The following is a 15,142-nucleotide window of genomic DNA, read 5'->3' on the forward strand; positions in this document are numbered from 1 at the left end:
AATGTACAAGAAGCCAATTTTATTTTATATAAAAAAAAAGATGCCAATTTTGCATGATTGAAACACCTGACATAGTGAGACCTCATCTGAATTTTTAGCAGGTATGGCACTTAAAAGATTTCCACATGTTATATAGCGCTCAACCATCATACTTAGAAATTCATATCCTATCAGAAGCTAAGTAGGCAATAAAGTGTAATAAAAAATACAGGTGAAAGTAGCTTGGATTTGTTCAGAGGCAAATGCAATTGAACATTTGGTCGAAACTTGTTTAAGTAATGGTCATCCAATGGTTTTTTTGTACACGTAGAATGACAAACAGAGTACTGAAAACATAGTCCTGCATCTCCGCTCAAAAATGAAATAACCATGAGTTGATGCTTGGTTCCATATGTAACTGAGAGTTATGGTGCACTGGAATAGCAATATAGTGCTGGACTGAACTGGACTGAACCAGCCTTGATGACGCAAAAAGAAGAACCATCTATGTTCATGATCTATTATGCATCTGCCCCCACTTCATTAAAATGCAAGTTCATGAAGAAATGTGTTTTTTTTTTTTTAACTTTCAGATGCATTTTTCTTAGAATCTGCTGTTCATGTTGAAATTCTCATCATATTGACTGTTTTCAGACATGGACTTTGAACATCCAGTGTTCAGAATCTTTGCACACTAATGGACTGTTGCTTACCCCCATATCACAAAAAGGAAATGCTCCTTTCTCCCTTACCTACCTGAAAGAATAAGTGGGATTCTGAATGTGGGAAGGAAAGAAAGACATCTTGCAAATGCCAAATGTGTAAACATGTACGGACATGTTAAAAATCCAAAATCAGTGAGTCACCTCCGTAACCAGTGCCATAGAAGTTTTCAGGTCATCTCACTCTTGCCTTTCACCATCCACAGCATCACATGAGTTATTATGCTGCCAGAGGTTAGCTGACACCAGGTTACACAAGGGAAGCTGGGTAAGCTTCGGTTAGATGTTCAATGAGGTGATATGCATTACAATCTCTAAGTAGCCTTCTTCATGATAAGCTTTGGTTTCCTACGCATAAAGAATCTGTAATACTTTTGTGGCCTGAGTTTGCTTATTTCATGGTGACACCATTCAAATCTGTTAGGGCAATAGGCATTCTCTCAGGAGATTAAGATCCATGACAGGACTCCTTTTAAATGTGCTTCATATAAGCGAAGCATGTGGAAAACACAAAATTTTCTTCATATTCAATTTCTCAGAAGTTTCAGGACTGAGAAAAAGAAGAAAAATGTTCTCATCAAACAATAAAGTGGAGAGAAGAAAATAATGAGATCAAACCAATTTACTGAGGAAGTACAGCAGCCATGTCACTGTATTGTTTTTGCAATGATGGGTTAATGCACCTGAAGATTGATGGCTTTTGCATTTTTGGTTTGACACCAAAAATAAACGAACGCAAAGGAATTCGAGGCCGACTGCTCGAATGTCTCACACGATGATGTTGATGCTGACTTTTCAGTCCTGACAGCTCGAAATCATCATTCAACTTTGACAGAGTCTTTTCGATCTCGTACTGGAGTCCTCTCACATGGTCTAGACCTGCTTGCAATTCATCTGCAACTTTGTTATTCTCTTGTTTTATGTTCAGAACCTCCCCCTGGAACTTGGCTGCTTGATAACTACTAAACTCCACTTCTTCAGTTTCAGAACCCGCCTTGGAGACTCTTGATATCTCTTCCTGTATGTCGCACAAAGATGAGAATCTGTACTGCAGTTCCTCTTTCAGCAATGCATTCTTTTCTAACCAGACTGTCAATTCCGTCTGGATCTCTCTCAGGTGTTTGTGTATTGGTCGGGCATCTGATTTTAGAGATCTGCCTGTGGTAGTGTTGCTCTCCTGCTTCTTGTTTTCCTTCAATTTTGAGATTTCAGCTTGTAGATCCTGAATTGGAGTTTCAAATTTCTGTATCTGATGGAATAGCGTGCTGAACCTTAACCAGAACTCCAGGTTCTCTTCTAACAGCTCATCAATGTCCCTTCGGAATTTCTCTTCAATGGTTGAAACATGAGGTTCATCAACAAGAATCACCTTGATCTCTTCTTCTTCATCTTCTGCTGCTGTTGGGTAAGTTTCCATGGTTCCATTTGCAATAGATTTGTTGGTTCTTACTGCAGGTCCAACATTTTGATCATCTAAGAAATTGAAAGTTGGTTGGTCTGAGTTTGTAGCCGGGAGATAAGAAACATGGGAGTTTGATTTTTCTGTCATGTCACCATGGGGCCTTCCCTGTTGTGTGTCTTTAAATTCTGAAATGTTGGTATCCAGATTTCCTTCAAAACTTGTCTGCAGAAAGCTTAGTTTCTGACGTAAAGATATAATCTCATCATCCTTGATGGCATTGGCACGCTTCAGGTCCCGTAGTTGCACCATTGTTTCAAAGGCATTTTCCCTGTTTGTCTTCTCTATCTCAGCAAGCTTCTTCTTTGCATCCTTATAATTCCGAAGAACTGAAGTGTACTCTGCCAATAGAACCTTCTCTCTATCCTCCAATCCACTTAAGAACAACTTTTGCCAGTTTGGTTCATCTTCTTCTTCAATTGCCTTCTGCTGTGAGCCAACATTAGACATGCTATATTCCATTTGGGAGGAGTTGTACTTCGTAAATTTGTTCAGTTTCCCTGAGGCCTCACATGTTTCAGAAATACCATCACTGGTATTGCTTACCTTGGAAGGAGCACCATCTTCATCATACTTACAACCGAGGCTAGGATTGTGAACCTTGTCTGTCTCCTCTTCCAGCTGTGTCTTTGTTTTCTTCCAGTTCTTCGACCCATCGATAGGAGCCACCATTTCTTCTTGCCCCTCAAACTTTGCACATATGATGGCATCAAGAAGAGCTCCCAATTCTGCTTGAGGTGAGATCTTGACAACCTCATCAGGCTTCATGAAGTACGGATTCTGAGGAAGGTGATTGGGGTCACAATTTCCCTGTGAGTCAAGATTGAAAAAACTCTCTCCAGTTTGGGATGAATCCTGCTTCTCAACTTTGTCCTGGAATAAAGCCATTATCTCTTCTTCTTCAGGCTTCACAAAATACCCTTCCTCTGAAAAGGGATTGAAGTAACTATTTCTCTGTGATTCAACATTGAGACTATCATGTTCAATTGAGAACAGGTCCTGCTTCTCAACTTTGTTGTTTGATGAATTCAAAATCTCTTCACCAGGCCTCACAGAATGCAATTCATTCCAAAGGTAATCAATGTTGCAATTCTCCCATGAGTCAGCATTGAAAATATTATTTTTTATTTGGGATGACTCCTGCTTCTCAGTGTTATCCTTCAATGAATCACATGTATCAACCCCTTCATCAGAATTCACAAAATGCTGCTTCTCAGAAATGCCATTGAGGTTACTATTCTCCCATGGGTCAACCTTGAATATAATATCTTCAGTTTGTGACATATCCTGCTTCTTAAAATTGTTCTGATGCTCTGGGTCCTTATATTTCTCAGAGGGATCACCAGCAATATTGCTCACCATGGATTGAATACTGCCTTCTTCATTATCTTTGGAACAAGGACTAAGATTCTGAACAACATTTTTTTCCTCTTCAGCTTCTGCTTTTCTGACTTTTGTGCTCTCTAATCCATCACCAGGAGTCGCCATACCTTTTTGTTTCTCGGACTCTTCTTGTTTCTTGGTATTGTGAAAAATGCCCATATCTGCCAGATGTGAACCTGGAATGTTGATCTCCTCATCGGGCTTCACCGAGTGCAGTTTCTCCGAAAGATAGTTGAGGTTACAGTGTGCTACAGAAAAATGTGTTTGGAGGTTGTTGTTTTGGTCCTCAAAACTCCGACTGAGATCCTGGATTCCAGATAGCTTGTCATCGAATATCCTTAGTTTGTGTATAAAATTGTGGGAACCCTTGACAAGAGTTGCCTTATCCTCATCCAAGTTCCACAGGTTCTCATGGACTTCATCAGTTTCTGATCTTAACCTATTTATCAGAGCAGCCTGTGAAGAGACTTCAGTCTCCAAACTGATGACTTTATGTACAAGTTCATCAATCTTCTCCGCCAGTTCTGTCACAGTAAGAGATGTATCAGAGTTCATATCAAAGTGTTCCCTGATCTTCTCCTGTATGGATTCCAACTGGAGTCTCTTCTGTTTCAGATTACTAAATTCTTGCTCCAAGTTATTCAAGCTTGAACCTGAACCCACAGATTCTTTTTGTTCAGATAGATCTGGTTGATCCATCTGATCACAGAGAAACTCATTCTTGATTGTCCACAGCTTCCCATGAGCTTCTTTAATCCGTTGGTACTCGACTCTTGCTTCTTCAGCTGATTGCTCTTGTTTCTCCTGCAACTGCACCAAGGTCTCTTGGCATGATTTCAGAGCTGTGGCTGCCATAAGAATTCGTGCTTCATCATCCTCAATTACTGTTGCCACACCAAATTCGTCTTGCAACATGCAAACCTCCTCTTGCATTTCGCTGATGCACATCTCGATTTCCCAGTACTTAGCAGCCCCACTCTCATATGAGCTCTTGACAAACTCCTTCTCAGTCTGTAGGGCCAATATACCTTTCTGGAGTTTATCGATCTCTTGAAGTGCCTCAGCTGTGCTCATCCGCAAACTGAAAGCAGTAGTATATGTAGAAGTAGATGAAGTAGCTTTCTTGGGTTGCACTTTCTTTGTTGGCAATGCTGACGTTCCCCTTAGGAACTTTGGAATTTTCGGGATATTGAGTTTTGGGGGTTCAAGTAAGCCCTTGGGGAGGCTATTTTGATTGGTAGAGGAAGTAGATTTTCTTGGTGAACCATCATCATCATCATCTTCGTCATCCGTTGCAAACTGAACTTGCTCGGGAAAAACATTGGCAAGGGTGCTGTTAGCATTTTGTAGCTCTCCTGATATGTGGTCATACCTCTCAGCCAGGGCTCGGTATGCCCTGTAATATTCTTCCACAAAATTAACGAGTTCAGGTCTCTTCCTGTAGTACATTTCTGCCCTCATGGCAAAAGAGTCTCCATCCTCATTAATGAGTTTAAGCATGTGTTTCACCTTCTCCTCCATATCTGCAAGGACAAAAGTTCATGCATTTGAATTATAAAATTTGTCAATGTCAGAGATTGAGGATATTGAATTGGTGTCACCTACAAGCTACTAAACTTGATAAACTTTTATTCTGAAAATAAATGCTTAAAATAAAGAGAGCAACACTCAATTGAGAAGCATTAATGATGTTTCCATTCTTATTATATCCAAAAATGCTCAAAAGAAAATAATTACAAGACAACACAGATATTAGGTTTGAGGTCCTTAACATCAAGAACAACATGTTTTATCCTTCACTAAGAGAACAAAATATAAAACAATCCTTTCACGTAGAAACTGGACGCTTTCAAGGAGTAGAGAATGTGAAATCCATCAGCAACAACTACTCAGCCTTATCCCAACTAAATGGGGTCGGCTACATGGATCCTTGCCCTCCAATCAGCTCTATTCGAGGTCATACTTAGATACAAGGACTAAGCTATGCATGTCTTTCCTCACCACTTCTTCTAAGGTCATTTTAGGTTTGCCCCTAACTCTTTTAGTTCCTTCAATCTGAATCAAATCACTCCTCCGTACTGGAGCATCCACAGGCCTCCATTGAACATGGTCATGCCATCTCAAACAAGTTTCTCATAGCTTATTATATATCGAAGCTACTCCTAAGTCAGCTCTAATATGATCATTTCTTACTTTATTCTTTCTAGTTTTGCTACTCATCCATCTCAACATCCTCATCTCTACTACATTGATTTTATCAAGAACAACATGTTTTATCCTTCACTAAGAGAACAAAATATAAAACAATCGGTCCATGTAGAAACTGGATGCTTTCAAGGCGAATGTAAAATCAATCAGCAAAGAATAAAAAAAATTAATATCACCAATGAAGAATATACTGATAATGCAATGGATAGTTAACAAAAAAAAGCAATTATTTCTTGAATTTAAACCAATATAGTCAAGAATCTGGTGAACTGCAGTGCTTTGGAAAAACTGTGCTGCTAAATTTATGATGAGTTTACCTTCTAATCTAGTTCCCTTTTTCCTAGCAATTATTGCTTTTAATGACCTCTTGGCAATTTCCTTCTCACCCAATCCAATCACAAAAATGCAGCTAGACAGTTTTTTGATGATGCAAAACAAAAGGAACTTTAATTGATACACTATAAAACTGAAGTGCAGAAAGAGATCTGCAGCAGAATCCATTTCTCTAAATCTAAAATTTCAAAGAACTAACGTTAAAACAGGAGAAGATGGAGAACAAACTAAGTTGATTCACATTCACCCTAAGAACTCCAATTAATATATTGATGAAAAAGAGAAGTGGAAAAGGGATATTAATGGGGGTATCACAACAATTAAACTAGAACCCATAATAAAAACAAGCCTATTTATTCTTAACAAGATGAAATTTTCAAAAAGAAAGTGCAACGCAGAAGGTTTATGAATCAATGTAAGCAGAGTTCATTTGATCACACCTTGAAGGTTGTGTTCTAGCCATTTTGACTGCTTCGTCCTAATATGGCTTGCCCACCACCAAGAATATGCATTGCTTGCAGCTCTCTGCAACATCTCTCTGTCTCTTCTTTCTGGAATCTCTACAGAAGCCAAAAGACGATTTCTACAGAGAAACAGTGAAGAAGAGAAAAGAAGGAAGGAAAGGGTCTACAGAGAAACCGTGTAAAAAAGATTCCTGAAATCTCGAGGCAGAAGAGAGAGAGAGAGAGACTCAGATGGGCTAAACACAGATTGCCCAAATCCCCCACAACCCATTACCAATTGATTATCAATTCTGAACGAGTAGAGAAGTTGCTTGCATTACCAAAAAAAAAAAACTAGCTTTCCCAAGAACTTAAAGTGAGGAACACACACAGGTCCACGTGGCCAGCTCTCAGAAGAAAAGGCCAAAAAGGAGTGCAGGCATGTCTTTCTTCTTTTCCCAATACCCTTTTCATTACTCAATTTTTCTTTCAAAACAATTGGCCGGCTTATTTTTATAATTGAGATAATAATGATCACCAGACCACGATTGAATGATCTAATTAAAATTTAAAATATTAAAAGATTTTTTTTCTGGTTCATCTCCCTCTCCACCAATGGCTTCAACAGATGAATTTCTGATCTGATTGATGATGATACTGAAAACAATGGAGATCTATCTGATATTACTACTTCAGTTATTCCCTTGGAAATTGCAGTAAGAAATTCTTTAATGTACATTCCATCACCCAACAAAAAATATAACCAATGCATGAGGCTCCGGCCAGTGCGGGGGTCTAGGGAGGGTCATATTGTATACAGTCTTGCAATAGAGCAATTTTACCTTTGAGGTCCAGGTCCACCTTCAGAAAGGACATATCCAATACATGAAGCTCCCACCTATGACTACTAAATCGCAATGAAACAACCTTACCATTTTGCCGAGGTCCATTCCACATTTCCACCACCAATCAATCATCATTATTTTATTTTTGAGGTTGATTGTAAAGGACTATGTCTAGAAGCATGGTCTATGCCAGCACTCCCATGAGTCTATCTCTCTCTTCTTCATGTAAAATGACATCTCTACCTCTTATTTGGGGGAGGAGAGAGATAGACGCAGGGAATGCTAGTGTAGGCTGTGCTCTTGGACAAACAACCGCTTCCCTTGATTGAATTAGACTCTAAAATTTGATACAAAACTAATCTAGACCATGTTAATTCCATTCAACAGTTGGAAAGAAATATCATCTGTCCACATAGCAAAATAAATACCTTGTGACCTTTAAAAAAATAACAGACCTTTATGACAATAATAATTCTCATAAAAGGGTAAAACCAATGGGTGGCCAATTTAGCTTGTGAAGCGGCTTCTGATATTTATTTTAGTGAAGAGATGAATCTCCCTCTAGATCTTTGGCGGATTACTAGAGAAAATGCTCTTGGTTTTCCTATATTAAGGAATTAGGCTTTTTTTACTTGGGGTTGCTTGTAAGGACTGTGAACTGTCTTTCTGAAGAGTTGAGGGTTTAATATCTTTTGGGCTGGGATCCCCCCCCCCCCTTTATTCTTTCCTATTATTTGTTTGATCTTTAATAAAATCATAGGGATTGGTTCGGGTCCAGATAATAATTGGATAAAGAAACTAAAAATAAATAAATAATAATAATAATAATAATAAAACCAATGATGAGTTTATGTGTTTGAAAAAAATTTCCTCTATTTTCTTTTCCAATCAACTAAAGACACTCAAGTGTCACAACTTGCAAATCAGGTCTATTAACAGAAAATTTGCTGGCAGTTCAAAAACACATCGCAATTCCTCCCACCTGTTTGTGTTCTAACCTAAGAATCACAAACAAGATTGTTTTTTTGGTCATGATTCATACCACTCCAAAAGATGCACCAATTACGCGGAAAAGGAGGACTTTTGAGTCCGTGAGATTTTGCTTTGAATTTTGTGAGTCAAGAAGCAAAAGAGGAAAAAAGAAAAAGTACTCTTAAATCTTTCTTCGAGTGGAGAGGAAGTTCTTTTGGTAACCCTTAAAAGCTAATTTAAAGATGCCCCGTTTTGAGATTTGATACCCACAGTCGATTGTGGTGTTAGGCATATGAGTCTTTCTTTCACATATGAATATGTATGAGAGAGAGAGAGAGAGACTTTATTTGCACCAGTAATGATATTTGTGGTGCCCTGTTGAATGACTGCATGCGTGATTGGCGAATGATGTTGATCCTCTGGAGGGTGTTTTGGAAAATTATTAAAATCTTGTAGGAGTTTGTCAACCCTGAACCGTTCTTTATGGGTGAAGGAAAATTTTCTCCCCATATTCAATGTTATTCAAAAGGATTGAGTTTCCTACCAAGGGTATCGGGAATGGGAATCGGGAGGGTATTATGGAACATACCAAAATCCTAGGAGGGGTTTGTGAACCCTAAGAATTTTTACTCAAAAAAAATAAATCCCCCTAGAAATTAAGAGGATCCAGATCTTCTATGGCCCAGCTGCCCGAGCGGTCATAGCGGCGCAGACCATGTGAGGAGTGCATTTACCGCCTTACGCCTTGCCCAAGCACGGGTAAGGCGGTCATTGCATGCCTCATTGTGCCTGCGCTATGGCCACTCGAGCAGCTGCGCCGTAGAGAGTCTGTTTCCGAATTAGGATGGTGGGGTGAACCATCCTCTATGGGTAGAGGAAAACTTTGCCCTATTCAGAAAGTCCATGCTATATGGTTCTTATTTTAGGAGGCCCACGTTAGTGACGTTACGGTGCTTTACCTGAAGCAGTGATCCTCCAGTGGCTTTGCTACCCAGTTCCTATTTCTGCTATTTCTTTTGATGAATGCTGTTGTTAGGGACTCGGGTGAGCAATGGAATTCGCTTTCATGGATTTCGATTCATTCCGAAACGGTCAAAATTGGCCGGATTCAACCTGAACCTTAGAAATAACCTAATTATTTTTTTGAATCAAGAATCAGCTGGAAATGGGAATCAGATCCAGCCAATTCTGATTGCCAAATTTGATTCCACAAACCATGGCTGCAAAAATCCTTTGGCCAATTTTGATTCCTCAAACCATGGCTGCAAAAATTCATATGCATCAGAAAACGCAGATGAAAGGAAACAATAAAGTTACCATCAAAGGACTGAGAAGCTGGAGAAGAAAGAACTGCCACCAGATATCTGTTCCGGAAACCACAGTTGGCAGTTGTGTTGCTGCTGCCAAATGAATTGGGTACACTCAGAGCCCAACAGCAACCGATAAGAGGAAGCTTTACTGGACAAAGATTGATTGGTCCCCGACACAATAATCTCACAAGTTGGATTGGATGACCTGAGGAAGCATCTTCTTTCTTGCTTATCCTCCATCATGTTAGTTAGGCTGGGAATCAAGACCCAAACTACTTTAACATCAATTTTATCTTCTTAACTGGAAGACTTCTTGCTAGCTGGTTATGTATGCAGGATTTGTGTTGAACAAAAAGGGAAGAAGGCTTGCAGTAGAGAGGCACAAAGAGAGATTAAGATTCAAGAAAGATTTATATATATCATATGTGTCCCTCCAGTGAAAGAGGTCATAGTTCATAGAAGGTAGAAGAGAGATGTAGTAACTCAAGTAGTGTATTATTTACAAGTAGTAGTAATACTTGAGCATAGACATGCTGCTTTCCATATGTACAGTGGCTATTTACATTTTTGTTTTATGATCATAGCAGCTATTTACATTGAAAGAATATAAAACAACTCAAAATACCAACCCCACCCCGCTCCCCTCAAAATTTTTTTTTTCTTCCTCTCCATTCAAATATTCCCTAAATCTGGAAGGAGAAAAAGGGTAACATGCAGCAAGACAAAAAATAAAGTAGGCCCCCGTGAGTAATCCAACTTTTGGTAACTTCCTCTACCTTTTAATATCTTCTTTGAAATTGAAACTCCACTCATGATTCCAAGCTGAACCTGATAAGTTTCTCCTCTCCCCTTCTCTTCTCCCTTTCAAGCTTTTCTTTCTTCCACTCCACCTCCGCCCACCTTCTTTTTTCTTTTCTTTGTTTTCATTTTTTTCCTTTTTTGTTTTTTTTTTTAAAATCTGAAAACATAGTAGGTTCTTCAAGCCACATATAAGAAACACCGAAGTAGGACCAATCTTACAGAAAACAACCACCAGCAATCCTCAGTTGTTCTGAAGAGAAGATACCCACTCTTCCATATACTTCTTGCTTTCTGCAAATCAAAAGTAAAATGCAGAGAATGAGTCAGCACAGGCAAAAGAACCCAACTTATTTTCACATAAACTGAAATTGAAACACAATATCTACCACTCCTACCAGTCCAAATGGCAATAAATTAATAAAAGGACACATAGCATATCCCACAACAAAATAATATGCTTAATGTTTTCTTCCTACCTCCTATGACTTTAATCATTCAGATGAACTGCAAACCTTAAGAATTCAGATTTTATTGGCAATCTAACCTAAAAAGGACAAAAGCAACTTAAAATGTATTTTACTCATGTAGGAGAGACCACCATATTGCTGCTGATTAGCTAATACATTTAACTAGCTTATTAACTATAGAACCAACTTATAATTTCCCCATTAAGTTGGGATAAGGCTATGATAAATTATAGAACCAAAATAATTGTACTAATATTCCCCAAACTAACCCAATCTGAAATGAGGAGAAAGAATATCAGTGTTTCAAATTAAACAATCCAATTATGGATATAACATCATATGAACATATGAAATTAAAATCACTAGAAATAGCTGTCGTCTCCACCCAACCTAAGTTCTTACATTTTGACAAAGAATGCATCCTCAAATATTGAATCCAGAGTCAGACAAACACCACATAAATTCTATCAAAGTTTTAAACCATATACTGAATGGAATATATCATATGAGCCAAAATGGGGTTCTGTCAATCAGTGAGTGCCCAAGAAAAAACAATTAACAAAAAAATTCTCTTTCAGAGAAGATTTAAGACAATGAATAGAACAGTCATAATTAGCAGGTGGCCAGTTCAATTAATATTAATTAATTCTTGATAAATTAATAATGTCTATCTTTATACTATTCCCTGATAAAGGTTACATGGCTGAAGTAGAAATTATGAGAACAGTCAAAAGCAAGAAAAGGACCAAGAGCCAAGATGTTACCACAAAGAAAAGTGGTGAAGCATTGCCAGAAATGAGTTTTCCCCTCAAATGGAAAAACCGGTGGGTAACTCTACACATTCATGAAATAATGAAACACTTCTATTACCTCTAGCTAAGGTGATAACAACTATCTGAGCAATCAAAATTATTCTTGAGTTCTATCTCTGAAACACAGTAGTGTCACAACCATTATCATTTGCATTCGAGTTCAATATTCTTAAAATACTTGAAGCCTCAAAGAGTGTTTCTTTCCAAAAATATAAAAATCCCTTGATGATTTCAGCATAACCACTATGGACAATGGCTTACAATAGAAACAAAGCATCAAAAGAGAAAATCACACTAACATGATGGAGGAAAATATAATACAAAATTGAAAAGACCATAATGAAATTTAAGGGAGAAAAGTAGGAAACAGATGTTAACAAAACGAAGACCTTACCTAGAAAATGGTTTGCAGTATTGGGGAGGTTTCCAATGGCATCCAAAAACTGGTTCTTGGGGTTATCCACCTCCACCAGCTCCCTACGACCACGGCCATAGCATGGAACCAGCACGGCAAAACTGCTTTCAGTCTCATCGTCACTCAGGAAATCAGGGGCATGGGGTTCCAACCACCCAATCGACCAATCGGAGTCGTCAGATTCTGATCCCGATAAACACCCACCATCTGATGGAACCAGAACCACATCATATTCCCTGTCGATTCTTCGCTCTTCTCGACTGTGCCATTTCCGCTTAATCCTTCTCGGCGTGGAGTGCATCTTTCCGCCTTTCATTGAAGGAAATTTGATAGTATCAGATTCTCTCCCACCCAATCCCAAATCAGATGAAGAATTCAAAGAAGCTCCGGATGAGACAGTAGATTCGTTATCTTTTCCACCCCACACCCACCAAGAAAATCGAGGGAAACCCAGAGACATTCTACCCTGGAGAAAGAAAAAAAAAATTCGGATCGATAGGTTGGCAATGGAAGCAAAAAATCAATTAAGATATGAGAAGATTGAATGAGAATACTCCTGATGTATAAGTCCAAGAGCCAAGGGTTGCTTGGGAGTGAAAAATTGTGAATAAAAGAATTGAAACCCGACTGCAGAGACCACCAAATTAGGAATAAATGATCCACTTAAAATAACTAAGCAACAAAAGATAAGATAATAATTGGCCAACAAAGGGATAAGATGTGATCGAAAAAAGAACAATGATAAAGCGGTTAAAATCTAGTCTGGAAGAAGCTTTAGGAGTTTCCAAGCATGTCTTCAGGAAAATGGGAGAAAAAAAGGAAAGAGATTACGTCCAAATTCACAAGAAACTCTCTCTCTCTCTCTCCTTTATCGTCTTCTTTGTTTCTTCCAGGAGGTAAACGCGGATTTACCGTAAATAGAAAGAACTTAAAAGACTAAACAAACCAAACGGAACTAAAGCAAAAGGAACTCAAAACACCAAACAAAAAGGCTAGAAATTAGAGAAGTTAGAAGTAGCAGAATGAAGCACAAGGATTCCTGAATGATAAATCAACAAATAGAACGAGCAAAATCCTCTGATTCAGCAAACCAGACCAATTCCAAAATCTTCAAAAAATCCAGAATAAACTTCAAAGAGAAACAAAACTTTTTTTTCCCGGTCTTCACTCCTTGAATCACCTCAAAAACAAACCCTAATGCTTGCCTTTTTCTTCAAAAACTTCGAATCAGAAATGAGGATCCGAAAGGAAAAAACTCCCTTTGATCTAAGCAAAATCGTGACCAACTAACCAATTGCTCTTCCCCTCAAATAAAAATTAAAAAAAAAAAAAAAAGAATAGAAAAAAAATCCTAAACTTCTACGAAATCTCTACCTCTTCTGCCTCTGCAATTTTATTCTGCTTCGTCCGTCACTCTGAGGAAATCCTTTGACAGCTCGTCGTGTTCTCCATTTATAGACTCTTCTGAGGACAAGAACTGTACTTTACTGTTCCAATTAATTGGATTTTATCAGAATCACATACTCAACGGTTGAGATGGAAGCGTACACACCTTCTCAGATCTCCTACACTGTCCGATCATTCTATTTTGCTTCTACCAATCATAGAACAAGGATAATAAACACGCATCGATCCAATCCAATCCATGTGGATACGTGTTGGTTGGATAACCGTCAGATTTGGATCTAGTCTCTCAAATCGGAAATCTCTGCTACGTAGGATTTTGTAAGGTCTCGGAAGCCCAATCATTGAGTGTGAGTGCGGTGCAAGAAAGTGCCACGTGTACGGGAAAGTTCAGTTTCTGGGTTCTTAGTGGCTAAAAGATATAAAAAAAGAAACTTTTGATTCTGTATCAAATACGTGGCCGATAGATCGAGGATAAGGGCCATTATCTGCCATTGGATTGGATGTCCCACAATGTGAAACGGAGTATTTGGTATTCGGGTCGGGTCGTGGATCCTGTGGAAGATCAGATATAGTTGCTTAGACGGATCCATCCCGCCCGACTCTTAAAAACACAAAGAAGAGTCGTGGTTGTTTTAGTTGCTTCAATAAAGGATGGGATGCGGCCGGGTCATACTTCTATGGTTCAATTGTATACACAATCAATATTCCATGGAAAGCTAAAGTTGACCCAAGCAAGGATCAAGGTATCCGTATGGTATCATCAGTATCCGATACCGATACAATATTGATATAGATCAAGAGCATCAGCCATAAAGTGGTTTGTCTTTTCGATCAGGCTCATGTGCTTGATCCGTCGTATTACATCAATACAGAACCTATGACCTTGGATCCAAAAACATAGGTCATAGATGTCTATCCTAATATATTTGACAGTTCAATCAATGATGATGTGAATAACATGTGGATTTTTTTATTGAATTGATATACCTTGACCATGAATATGGAGTCTAAGTCTAATTTCCTTTGCTTTAAGCTAAAGGGAATGAAGGATTTTTTTTTTGATAATAAAGGGAATGAAGGGATCGATGAACTGGGGAAGTATTTAATTGACACGTGTTGACAAAATAAAAGTTAAATCTTTTCATTTCTAATTTTGGGGCTTGATGGTCGGTACACACGAATATTCCGCTTTGATATTATTTAAAATAAAATTCAATTAAAAAAATCAAGTTTCTAAAATATTTTTTTTCAAAATCATAAATCTAATAAATATATATTATTCAATCGATGCAGGACTAAAACCCTATTCTTGGCCATGGAAAAGATTCACAGCCAGCATCAGATCAGATACTCTGTGTATAACTATAGATTTGTCGAACAATAAAAATAGTGCCCATTAATTATATAATCATATAAAACAAAGAATAATAATCAATTGAGAATACAAATAGTGGACGAGTGATTTTCCATTTTTGGCTGATGGACTAATGGACAAGTGAGTGAGTGAGTGGGGTTATCAAATAAAATAAAAATATAATCATGGGATGGGCCGATGAGATATGGGTGGGTGGGACCCGAAATGGCCA

The 15,142-nt window shown here is 38.3% G+C and overlaps 2 protein-coding genes across 4 annotated transcripts; both read right to left on the bottom strand.

Moving 5' to 3' along the window:
• Positions 1-1,295: 1,295 nt before the first annotated feature.
• On the bottom strand, positions 1,296-13,528 carry LOC122661955 (protein NETWORKED 2D-like). 3 transcript variants are annotated; one of them, XM_043857475.1, is made up of 3 exons: positions 13,524-13,528; positions 6,525-6,622; positions 1,296-5,066 (listed from the first exon to the last, which is right to left on the bottom strand). In XM_043857475.1, the coding sequence occupies exons 2-3, from the start codon at positions 6,616-6,618 to the stop codon at positions 1,324-1,326; spliced, it is 3,837 nt and encodes a 1,278-aa protein (XP_043713410.1). In that variant the 5' UTR covers positions 6,619-6,622; positions 13,524-13,528; the 3' UTR covers positions 1,296-1,323. The 3 variants fall into 3 exon arrangements, with proteins under 3 accessions (XP_043713410.1, XP_043713411.1, XP_043713409.1); XM_043857476.1 differs by lacking the exon at positions 13,524-13,528 and having other exon boundaries at positions 1,296-3,455; positions 3,663-5,066; positions 6,525-6,951; XM_043857474.1 differs by lacking the exon at positions 13,524-13,528 and having other exon boundaries at positions 6,525-6,953.
• On the bottom strand, positions 10,611-13,519 carry LOC122661956. The gene is made up of 3 exons (XM_043857477.1): positions 13,355-13,519; positions 12,129-12,615; positions 10,611-10,746 (listed from the first exon to the last, which is right to left on the bottom strand). Exons 2-3 carry the CDS (start codon positions 12,607-12,609, stop codon positions 10,697-10,699), a joined length of 531 nt encoding a protein of 176 aa, XP_043713412.1. The 5' UTR covers positions 12,610-12,615; positions 13,355-13,519; the 3' UTR covers positions 10,611-10,696.
• Positions 13,529-15,142: the final 1,614 nt, after the last annotated feature.

Source organism: Telopea speciosissima, chromosome 5 (genome assembly GCF_018873765.1).
Source record: "Telopea speciosissima isolate NSW1024214 ecotype Mountain lineage chromosome 5, Tspe_v1, whole genome shotgun sequence".
Classification (NCBI taxonomy): domain Eukaryota; kingdom Viridiplantae; phylum Streptophyta; class Magnoliopsida; order Proteales; family Proteaceae; genus Telopea; species Telopea speciosissima.